This window comes from Rhinoraja longicauda, chromosome 37 (assembly GCF_053455715.1).
Source record: "Rhinoraja longicauda isolate Sanriku21f chromosome 37, sRhiLon1.1, whole genome shotgun sequence".
NCBI classification, from domain to species: domain Eukaryota; kingdom Metazoa; phylum Chordata; class Chondrichthyes; order Rajiformes; family Arhynchobatidae; genus Rhinoraja; species Rhinoraja longicauda.
This window is the reverse complement of record NC_135989.1, coordinates 9,327,611-9,338,408: the sequence shown is the minus strand read 5'-3', so window position 1 is coordinate 9,338,408 and position 10,798 is coordinate 9,327,611. Positions and strand designations below refer to the sequence as shown.

At 41.3% G+C, this 10,798-nt stretch overlaps 1 protein-coding gene across 1 annotated transcript; it reads right to left on the bottom strand.

The window, feature by feature from the left end:
• Positions 1-1,579: 1,579 nt before the first annotated feature.
• Positions 1,580-10,529, bottom strand: rdh8a (retinol dehydrogenase 8a). The gene is made up of 6 exons (XM_078429314.1): positions 10,424-10,529; positions 7,812-7,973; positions 7,229-7,408; positions 6,008-6,101; positions 3,851-4,034; positions 1,580-2,426 (listed from the first exon to the last, which is right to left on the bottom strand). The coding sequence occupies exons 1-6, from the start codon at positions 10,527-10,529 to the stop codon at positions 2,199-2,201; spliced, it is 954 nt and encodes a 317-aa protein (XP_078285440.1). The 3' UTR covers positions 1,580-2,198.
• Positions 10,530-10,798: the final 269 nt, after the last annotated feature.

The following is a 10,798-nucleotide window of genomic DNA, read 5'->3' as shown; positions in this document are numbered from 1 at the left end:
AATTATTCTAAGATATGTTTTCAGCCTGTGTTATACAAATAATGTTCCCTAATTCATCACTTGCATTATATTATGGGAGCACTTGTTAAAACAGATGTACATGTGTTGCCCATCACTATTTTCCCTAGAGAATGGTGGTGAGCTTCCTTCAAAGATCAGAAGCATGAGTTGCCGACCAGGTTCCTCGTTCCTGCTGTGGCCTGATTTTGGGTTTACTCACAGGCCTCTCTATTTATCATTTACACATCTAGATTTTTCAAACTTATGGAAAAGCATGCTTTTATGTTGCATTTGCATACTTAAAGCAAAGCTTAAACATTTGAAGCGATGCTTGTGAACTAACGTTTACCTTGGTGGAGTCATGGCGTACGGAAGTACGTGACCAGCAGGGGTGAGTTTGTGTTCTGAGTTGGAATTTGAAGTGAATTTTAAATGCGATCCGTTCTTGGTCAGCTCTGAACAGGAGCTTCAAAGGTGGCCAGAGCGAAGAGGGGTGGTCCAGTTGAAGCCCACAATGTGGCGCAGCGGTAGAGTTGCTGCCTCACAGCGCCAGAGACCCGGGTTCAATCCTGACCAGGGGTGCTGCCTGTATAGAGTTTGTACATTCTCCATGTGACCACGTTGGTTTTCTCCGGGTGCTCTGGTTTCTTCCCACTTTCCAAAGACATGTAGGTTTGTAGGCTTCAGTAAATTGTCCCTAATGTGTAAATTTGAACTTGTGGACGGGTGATTGTTGGTCGGCATGAACTCGGTGGACCTATTTGCACGCTGTATCTCTAAAACTAAAACCACCCATCCTTCATTCACATTATCACATCTGAGTACAGACAAAATATAGGAAAACTTCAACCAAACCACCACGCTTTTACAAACTACCTACCAGATCATTTCCTGTAACCTGGTACTTTACATTTGTCTTTTCATCGGTTATTATCCCCACCGTTTTCCACTCTTGTATCTGTTATTATCCCCAATCCCCCAAATGCTAGCTAAATATATTGTGTTATACTTTATGTAATGGCTTTGAAAATCCAGATTTACATACAATAGGACAGGATCATCCCAATGTCCATACCACACATGATGAACTAATCGCCCCTGCTTGCATGTGATCCATTACTGTTCATCTCCTGATCTAAAAGCCTCTTAAATACCACAATCATATCCACCTCCACTCCCACCTCTGGCAGCATAGTCCCAGCATTCAACACTGTGTATATTAAAAAAAGCATTCCCTGTACAGCCTTAAAATTCTAGTCTTTCACACTTCCATCCATGTGAAAAAGGTTCTGACTGTCTACATTTTATATACCTCTGTCAGGTTTCCCCTCAACTTACAATGCTCCACAGTAAACTTTCCAACTTTGTCCACTTCTCCTTATAGCTAATGCCCTCTAATCCAGGCAGCATTCTGGAAACGACATTGATTTCTGCACCCCTTCCCATCCGCCCCGTTAGTTCCATCCCCAGGGGGAAAAAAGTTAAATGTGAACATATTAATACGATAAAGTAATATAATTATACTAATACAAATAATCAGATTAGTGAGTTAGGAAGTTTATTTCATTTTGTGTGTTCATTTGGCTAGAGATTGAACAAATTAAATTACAATTAAAACACAAAGTACTTGTGCTATCTAACTCGAGGATTATCACTCAACTAAGAAAACCAAGCCTAAAGCATTATCTATCTAACTGAATATACCAACTTATGCTAAGGACAATAAATAACTCTGTGCAAAAAACAGCTACCTACACGTTAACTAGCTCTTTAAAAAACTAATCATATGGAATGCAAGTATATCATTGGGGTTATCAAGTATATCATGGTCATTGCCGATAGGTTCTCATGTCTGAATACTTAAGCCAATTTTTACTGTTGCAGAATTATTGTATCTTTTTACTGTCGATATATTTAATCCCCTTTGTAGAATTCATAGAAAAATTATATTTGCAAAAGCACTTTAAACTTGAGGGATTTGTATAGGAAGTGCAAAATACAATTCAACTACTTGAGATAGACACAAAAACCTGGAGCAACTGAGTCTGATCGAGGGGTCTCGACCCGAAACATCACCTATTTCTTCTCTCCAGAGATGCTGCCTGTCCCACTGAGTTACTCCAGCTTTTCGTATCTAACATTTTGTCAACTGCTGCTGACATTGATATTTCCTGGAAGCTAGTTCTTCACATTCGTGATCAGTTTGGTGAGATTGCATGATTACGAAAGCAGTTGCAAGTGACAACTTTGAGAAAGTTTAAACTTATCTTGAAGAGAGTCCCATGATTAAAAAGTAAATTGTAAAACGTTCGGACAGACAGGTTTCCAGTATTGTCGGCATACTTCATTGCCGTTAGTGGTGTGTACAGCATGTTAGTTTGGTAGCGAAAAACTGGTTGTTCCATTTTTATCACTTTGACGGTTGCCTTGTAAAAAGAAAAATAATTAGTGAAGTGCTAAAAATAGTAAATCCTAGGTCAACAATCATTCATCACTCTTAGACACAAAAAGCTGGAGTAACTCAGTGGGACAGGCAGCATCTCTGGAGAGAAGGAATGGGTGATGTTTTGGGTCGGGACCCTTCTTCAGACTCAAAATGTCACCCATTCCTTAAGTCCCGCCGAGTGGCTCCAGCTTTTTGTGGTTTTCTTCAGTTTGAACCGCCAAGTCCAGTTCCTTCCTACATGTTCTTCACCTTCTTTCCCACAATCTTTACCTGCTTTTGTACTTAGAAGGAACCGCAGATGCTGCTGTAAGCCAAAGATAGAGACAAAAACCTGCAATAACTCAGCGGATCAGATAGCATCTCTGGAGAAAAGGAATAGGTGGCGTTTCGGGTCGAAACTCTTCTTCAGGTCTTGACCCGAAACGTCACCTATTTTCTCCAGAGATGCTGTCTGACCCGCTGAGTTACTTTAGCCTTTTGTGTCGAGCTGCTATTGTGCTTAGTATCTTCCCCATGTTGATGAAATCAACCGCCATTCAGTCTTTTAATGCCTGTCATGCTGAGTGTTTTCAGAAATATCTCAAAAAATATTGAGATATTTCTGAAAACACTCAGCATGGCAGGCACCAGATCAGATTTGGAAAAGGAAACAGTTAACGTCTCATGTCCAAGAGCCTTGGTCAGATATGACAAGGTTTCGGATTTCTCTTACCCAGTTAGAACCGACCAGGAGTTTTGAACTTAATGTTAACTGCCTCCTTTTATGGTTGCTGTCTGTTTCCAAATTTCCAGCAATTTGTGTTTTTAAGTTTGAGATTTGTTCGACCCACTGAGTCTGCACTGACTAACGATCCCCATACACTGACACTATCCAACACACTAGGGGCAATTTACAGAAGCCAATTAACCTACAAACCTGTACGTCTTTGGAGTGTGAGAGGAAGCTGGCGCACCCGCAGAAAACCCACGCAGGTCACAGGGAGAAGGTACAAACAGCACCCGTAGTCAGGATCGAACCCGGGTCTCTGGCGATGCGCTGCCCTGCTGAAGGTCTCTACTTCACACCGTGAGCAGACCAGATAATTCCCCTATCAATCATGTTCAGTAGCCACACTAATGTATTAGATGTAATGCATATCATTCATCAATCCTGTACTCTCTGGGGGAGGATGCTGTAGCTTTTCCTCCCTAACTCCTTAAGCAGACTTTGGCTGCTGTACAATGATCAGCTTTATTGATTGCACAACTCATCCCATCTTATTACCAATAAATGTTTTTTTTTAAAATTAAACCAACTAAATTTAAAATAATAGCCTGCAAAAGATTAGATACTGACTCATCCCTTGGTAAGTTATAGACAACAGGTGGTGCTCTTATATTTGTAGCTGTTTTTGAAAATATTACCTTTGCAACAGTCTCGGGTGACTGCCCCAATGTCACAAAAATATCATGAGCAGCAGGCAGGTAGATATCTTTAAAATAATGGATCGTCTCAGGGTCAGTTCCTGGAAATTCTGAGCAAGACACTTCTTTCAAGAGTTTCATTTCGAATTCTGTGTTTACAGGGCCAGGTTCAATCAATGAAACACTGAAATGAAAAGAAAAGTGCTCCTATTAAATATTGCTAGGTCTATAATGTCTGTCCCATAACATGGATTGGATGTAATGTGATTTTGTTCAGGAATTGGAGAACTACTTAAGTTACTTTGACAAGTAGGAAAAAAAGCTGTCTTGGGGGAAATAAGTTTCCATGGTGCCTCCCCCCAGTAACCAGACACCAATGTCACTAGAGCACAGCTTCTACTTTCATTGTGACACGCAATTTGGGATTGACAAGCAATTGCTTTAATGGGCACTTGTGCAATTTACTCCATTAAATAAATGTATTATTCAGCCTTCATTACTTTAGCTTAGTAATTATTATTTAAGACTTTCTTTGAAAATTTTGCAAGGAAAAATAACTGAGTCTGAAACTATTGAGCCCTTAAAACTCTGCTTTTCTTTTCCCCTTTGGCACAATTGTTTTTATAAAATGATTTTCTATAACAAGGTTTCTTCAGAACACAACTGACATGTTATAGCAGAACATCTTATACAGAATTTAGACGGTCTGAAGTTGGAATGCACTTATTTAATTTTGAGATACAGAAGGGATTCAGGCACTTCGGCCCCCCGAGTTTCCCCGCACACTAACACTACTCTACATACATAGAAACATAGAAAATAGGTGCAGGAGGAGGCCCTTCGAGCCAGCACTGCCATTCATTGTGATCATGGTTTTTCATCCACAATCAGCAACCCGTGCCTGCCTTCTCCCCATATCCCTTGATTCCCCTAGAGCTCTATCTAACTCTCTCTATATCCCTAGAGCCCCTAGAGCTCTATCTAACTCTCTCTTAAATCCATCCAGTGATTTGGCCTCCACTGCCCTCTGTGGCAGAGAATTCCACAAATTCACAACTCTCTGGGTGAAAATGTTCCTTCTCACCTCAGTTTTATATGGCCTCCCCTTTATTCTAAGACTGTGGCCCCTGGTTCTGGACTCCCCCAACATTGGGAACATTTTACCTGCATCTAGCTTGTCCAGTCCTGTTATAATTTTATATATCTCTATAAGATCCCCTCTCATCCTTCTAAACTCCAGTGAATACAAGCCTAGTCTTTTCAATCTTTCCTCATATGATAGTCCCACCATCCCAGGGATCAATCTCATGAACCCATGCTACACTGCCTCAATTACAAGGATGTCCTTCCTCAAATTAGGAGACCAAAACTGTACACAATACCCAGATGTGGTCTTACCAGGGCCCTATACAACTGCAGAAGAACCTCTTTACTCGTATACTGAAATCCTCTCATTATGAAGGCCAACATGCCATTAGCTTTCTTCACTGCCTGCCTGCTGTACCTGCATGCCAACCTTCAGTGACTGGTGTACAAGGTCACCCAGGTCTCGCTGCACTTCCCCCTTACCTAACCGGACACCATTGAGATAATAATCTGCCTCCTTGTTTTTGCCGCCAAAGTGGATAACCTCACATTTATCTGCATCTGCCATGCATCAGCCCACTCACTCAACCTGTCCAGGTCACCCTGCAACCTCCGAAAGTGTAACCAACCTACACTACATTTATGCCAAGCCAATTAACCTACAAACCTGTACGTCTTTGGAGTGGGAGAACGTATAGACAGCACCTGTAGTCGGGATCAAACCCGGGTCTCTTGCACTGTAAGACAGCAGCTCTACCGCTACGCCACCGTGTGGCCCGATTTAACCGATCTCTCCTTCCCATACCTCAACTAGTGAGCTTCCCTCATTCCCCACTCACTGATCTCGCCCCCATCAAACAGCACGTTGCTTGGGAAAAGCCCACAGACTACCACAGTTTGCATCAATCAGCCCACAAATGAACTCTTCCCCTCGTGAGCATCAATTACAACATTTTATAAGTGTTCGGCTACAAACAAGATTCGCTGTACCAAATATTTCTTGAAGAGGTTAATGAATGGACTAGTTTCTGCAAACATTCTTGGTATACACAGGTAAATATATTAACTTACAATATATTGAACTTCAAAAGTTGAACGGCAAGACTTTCGCAAAATCCTTCCATTGCAAACTTAGAGGCAACATAGACATCATTGAATACAATTCCTGTGTGTAAAAAAAAAAACATTTTTTATTAAATATTGAAGACGAAATGGCTTTTTAAAGGCATTTGGACATATGTGCGTGGAAAGGTTTGGAGAACAATGGGCCAAATGGAGCTAGCCCAGTCAGCCAACTTGGGCACTACTGGGGGGAGAGGGCGCACAAAAGGCCTAACTCAGTGTTGTTTAACTTCTCAGCTGCAGTTGCAAAATAATCAGTCAACCAAATTACAGCATCTGTTTAGCAATGGCAAGCAAAGGTAAGTTTTTTCTGGCCTGCTCAACCTCTCCCCCTGGCTCATCCACACTAGTCCTGGCAACATCCTCATAAATCATCTCTGTGCCTTTTCCAGCTTCATGATATCTTCCTTTCGCAGGGTGACCAAAACTGAACAGTGCAACCTCACCAATGTCTAGTACAACTCTTACCCAGATCACAGCAAAGTCCAAAGTAACTGAAGCTTAAGTACGATATTATAATGATTATGTCACTAGACTAGCAATCAGAGTTCTGCACCATTACTCAAGAGTTGCAAGTTCGAATCCAACCATGGTAGCTGGAGAATTTTAGTTCATGTAATTAAATAATTGGAATTGAATAATAATAATGGAAATTAATAACTCAAAATAGCAAAAAAGAATCTGGTGACATGTACAATAACTATGAAACTATTGTAGAAACAAAACTGCAGATGTGGGTTTATACCAGAGGTAGACACCAAGTGCTGGAGTAACTCAGCAGGTCAGGCAGCATCTCTGGAGAAAAAAGATGGGTGACATTTTGGGTCGGGACCCTTCTTCAGACTGGTTGCCTTACTACTCAATTTGGTTCACTAATGTTTTTCAGGAATGACATTAATTCTCACATTTTTATCTCGGCTGGCCTATATATTATTTACCAATGTGGTTTGACTCTCATCTATCTCCACACTCCAAAGACGTGGAGCCCCCAACCCAGCCAGTATCTCAATGCCTGACCCCAGCAGGGAAACCTTTTAATATAATGGCTTTGAATCATGATTCACTTAAAAGCACAAGTCTGACAATTCTGGTTGCACAGATCTATTCCAGAATTTCTGCCACAATGAACAAGAGATCTACTCGTGAATTAGATTGAAGAGATCATGGTACCTTGGAGTCCCGACACACTGCTCATCATGACAATGTGACCACTTTTTCTTCTCTTCATAGCTGGCAACACTGCCTTAACCATTCGGACAACTCCAAAGAAGTTTGTGTCGAATATATTCTTCATTTCTTCCATGCTTAGGCTTTCTATTGGACCGATCATTCCAATGCCTGCATTGTTCACTGGACACATTAAAGCAAAATAATTACTAATCAATATCAAAAATAACAAATGTACACAAGTATTGAAAGCAAAACAATGTCCATTCTAGTTTGAAACCAACAAACTTAATTAATCCATGTTCTTGATTTCCCCGACTCTGGGTAAAAGTCAATGAGCATCAATGGGTAAACACTGTAATGGTTGACTCATGCTTTGTACAAAGGAAGATGGTTCTTGTTGTCGGAGGTTAATCACCATTGCTGAAGGACTTCCCTGAGGCAATATGCCATCTGAGCCAGTTACACTCGCCCACGTTTGGCCCATATCCTTCTGCACCTTTCCCATCCTGTGGATCCAACAGCCCATGGAGAAAGTGTGGAAACAGACTTACTGTGGAAGACATGAAACACTTCACTTCCTTACCCAGAATGTCTACTCTTTCACCTTGAAGACTGTTGAGGCATTCTATCACCGACTCATCACTGCACACGTCCAGCTGTTGGACGTGTAATGTATCGTTCAGTCTCTCTCCAGCAGCCTCTTCAAGCTTTCCTTTACGACTTAAGTTTCGCATCGTAGCAATAACTTTAAGAAAAAAAGAACGAAGAACAAAATCACTAAGCAAGGTGTTCCCTCCTTCACGGGAACCTACACCTAAGTTTCTCATCAGCTTCTCAGGCTCCTAGTCTACACAGCAGATCATCACACGAATCAGGTCACTGAAAGAGTAATCCAGCTAATCCCAAACACGGTGGCGCAGCGGTAGAGTTGCTGCCTCAAAGCGCCAGAGGCCCGGGTTCGATCCAGACTACAGGTGCTGTCTGTATGGAGTTTGTACGTTCTTCCCTGTGACCTGCGTGGGTTTTCCCCAGGAGCTCCGGCTTCCTCCCACATGTACAGGTTGTAGGTCAATTGTCCCTAGTGCGTGTACGATAGTTTAGCATGCAGGGATCGCTGGTCGGCGCAGACTCGGGGGGCCAGAGGGCCAGTTACCGCGCTGTATCTCTGAAACTCCAAACCGAACATTTGATTTTTGGTAGAGATGTAGGAGATTGTCACTAGTTAACACGACCTTTATTCCATTACCGATACTGACCTCCCCACCAATGAAGAGATCTAACGAAAGCACCATCTCAAAAGGTCAACTAACAACCTCAAGGACCCACACACCCTGCCCATGCTCTCATCTCACGACCACCATGAGGAAGAAAGTACAAGAGTCTGAGCACCGTGACCTCCAGATTCAAGAACAGAATCACACTGTACAACCCTAACCACAACAGTATCTCAGCAACGATCTACTCCGATGTAGACCTATTACTCTACACATTTAAATTTGCACTTGTATGATTTAACGTGTTTTTTGAGTTTGCTTATGACTGACAGAATTGTAATGTTTCTGTCTAGACACAAAGAACTGTGGGTTTACAAAAAAAGGCAAAATGCTGGAGTAACTCAATGGGTCAAACAGCATCTCTAGAGATCGTGGATGGGTGAAGTTTCGGGTTGGGATCCTTCTTCAGACTGATTGTAGTAGGGAGGGGGAAAGGTGGAAGGGGAAGCGGGCAGGACAAAGTCTGCCGAGTGATAGGTGGATACAGGTGAGAGGAAGCTTTGATAAGCAGATGGTGGGACAAAGGCCAGAGATGAAAAGACAAAAGGTGTCAGATAAGGGTAGAAGAGGTGTGTTTATGATGCCAATGGAAAGTAGACGACTGCTCAGTCCAAGCTCACAGAAAAATATCCTTGCATCTCCCAACAGTTTAGTACATGATTAAAATAATATTTAGAAACCTGCAAGGAAAATACCACACGAAGGAGTTAATACTGGTGGTGTGTTAATCAGAATTCAATGGAAGAACTATCCCTTAGTGATAAGCACCACGTGTTTCTGTAAAGAAACCAATCCTCTTATAATAAGCTGCTCTTGATTTCAAGCTTGCAGTATGGTGTGCATTGTAAATTGAGATGACAATTGAATTAACGGGAATGGTTGAAGAAAAATGTTAAAAGAAGGAATAGCAATTGGAGACCTCTGTTGAGAGTTACAGGATCATGCCTGACAAAATAACCACGTGTTTGAATTCTATGGCAACTTATGCACCTGCCAGGTAAAATATGCAATGTAATAGAATCCAGTATCAAAAGATACTGAAATTTCATTTGTTGAGTGCATACCATGATTGATGTACAGAATACAATGATCTTCCAGGCCAGATAATTATAGCTCCTTGAATACTGTGTTTCAGATGAGAATTGTAATTGGTTATGCTTTCTAGACCTCTCCGGCCTTTCCTCTTTATGTTACTAGGTGCTCCAACCACCATATTTGCTGTGGATACCTTCTCAGTAAAGCACACTTCTCTGGCTATTAAGATCTCACTGCCACAGAGAGCAACCCCACCACTAAAGCAGCGTTCCAGATTAATCACAGAGGAAGCAGGGAGGAACCTTGCATTGTAAAAAGCCTTCAAACAGGCTTGAAAAATTACACTTTCAATATCATGTACAAGGGCTGACAAAATTTAACATTAAAACGCAGCATGAATGCCAAGTCTACTTTGGATTCAAATCTTGATGACTTTCTATAATGCGTTGGTTCTAATAGCATAGACCTGAGACCAAAGAAAATGATCAACTTTTACACACTAAAATACGCAGGAGAGTCTAATCATTAACAATACTGTCATTAAGAAGATGCAACCGGGGAAATTTCCAACTTACCAAAGTAAACACAGATCAAATTTCAAAATGCTTGTGATATACTAATTGGTTTTACTTGGTTGAATGCTCCACTATGAAAATTTGGTGTGTTTACTTAAAGCTATTGTAATCTTTGTAACGTTCAATAATTATTCATCCATAAAGATCAGTATGTGGAAAAAGTTTTAAATCATTTATCAAGCCGAAAGGAATCTATTTGAAGGACATAAAGAATACCATCTCCACTTATTTAATACGCTAAGTAATATAGCTACACTTTTGCATGCAATATTATTTTGTTTGAATTAGCATTGAGTTAGTAAAATTCCTACCATGAAATTGTTTCTTGGCATCATTGGCGAGTTGGAGAGCAAGATTTAAACCAATTCCAGATGAGCATCCTGTAATCAGCACCACCTTTTGCCCGTCGCTTGCCATTGATGTTTCAGCTGCAGAGCGAGAGGGGGAACTGAAGAGGATGAATGCTCAAGCAAAGCCGATCAGTCACATTGCAACAGTGAGCTGCTCATTAAACACGTGGGCATTGTGTAACCCACCACGCTTAGATGGCGCAAGGTTTAGGAAGACGCAATCAGACAGGCCCTTTGAGGAATATAAAGAAAGCAAAAGAGAACTCAAGCAGGGATTTAGAAGGGTCACAAAATGTCATTGGCATGTTGAATTAACGAGAATCCCAAGGCTTTTTA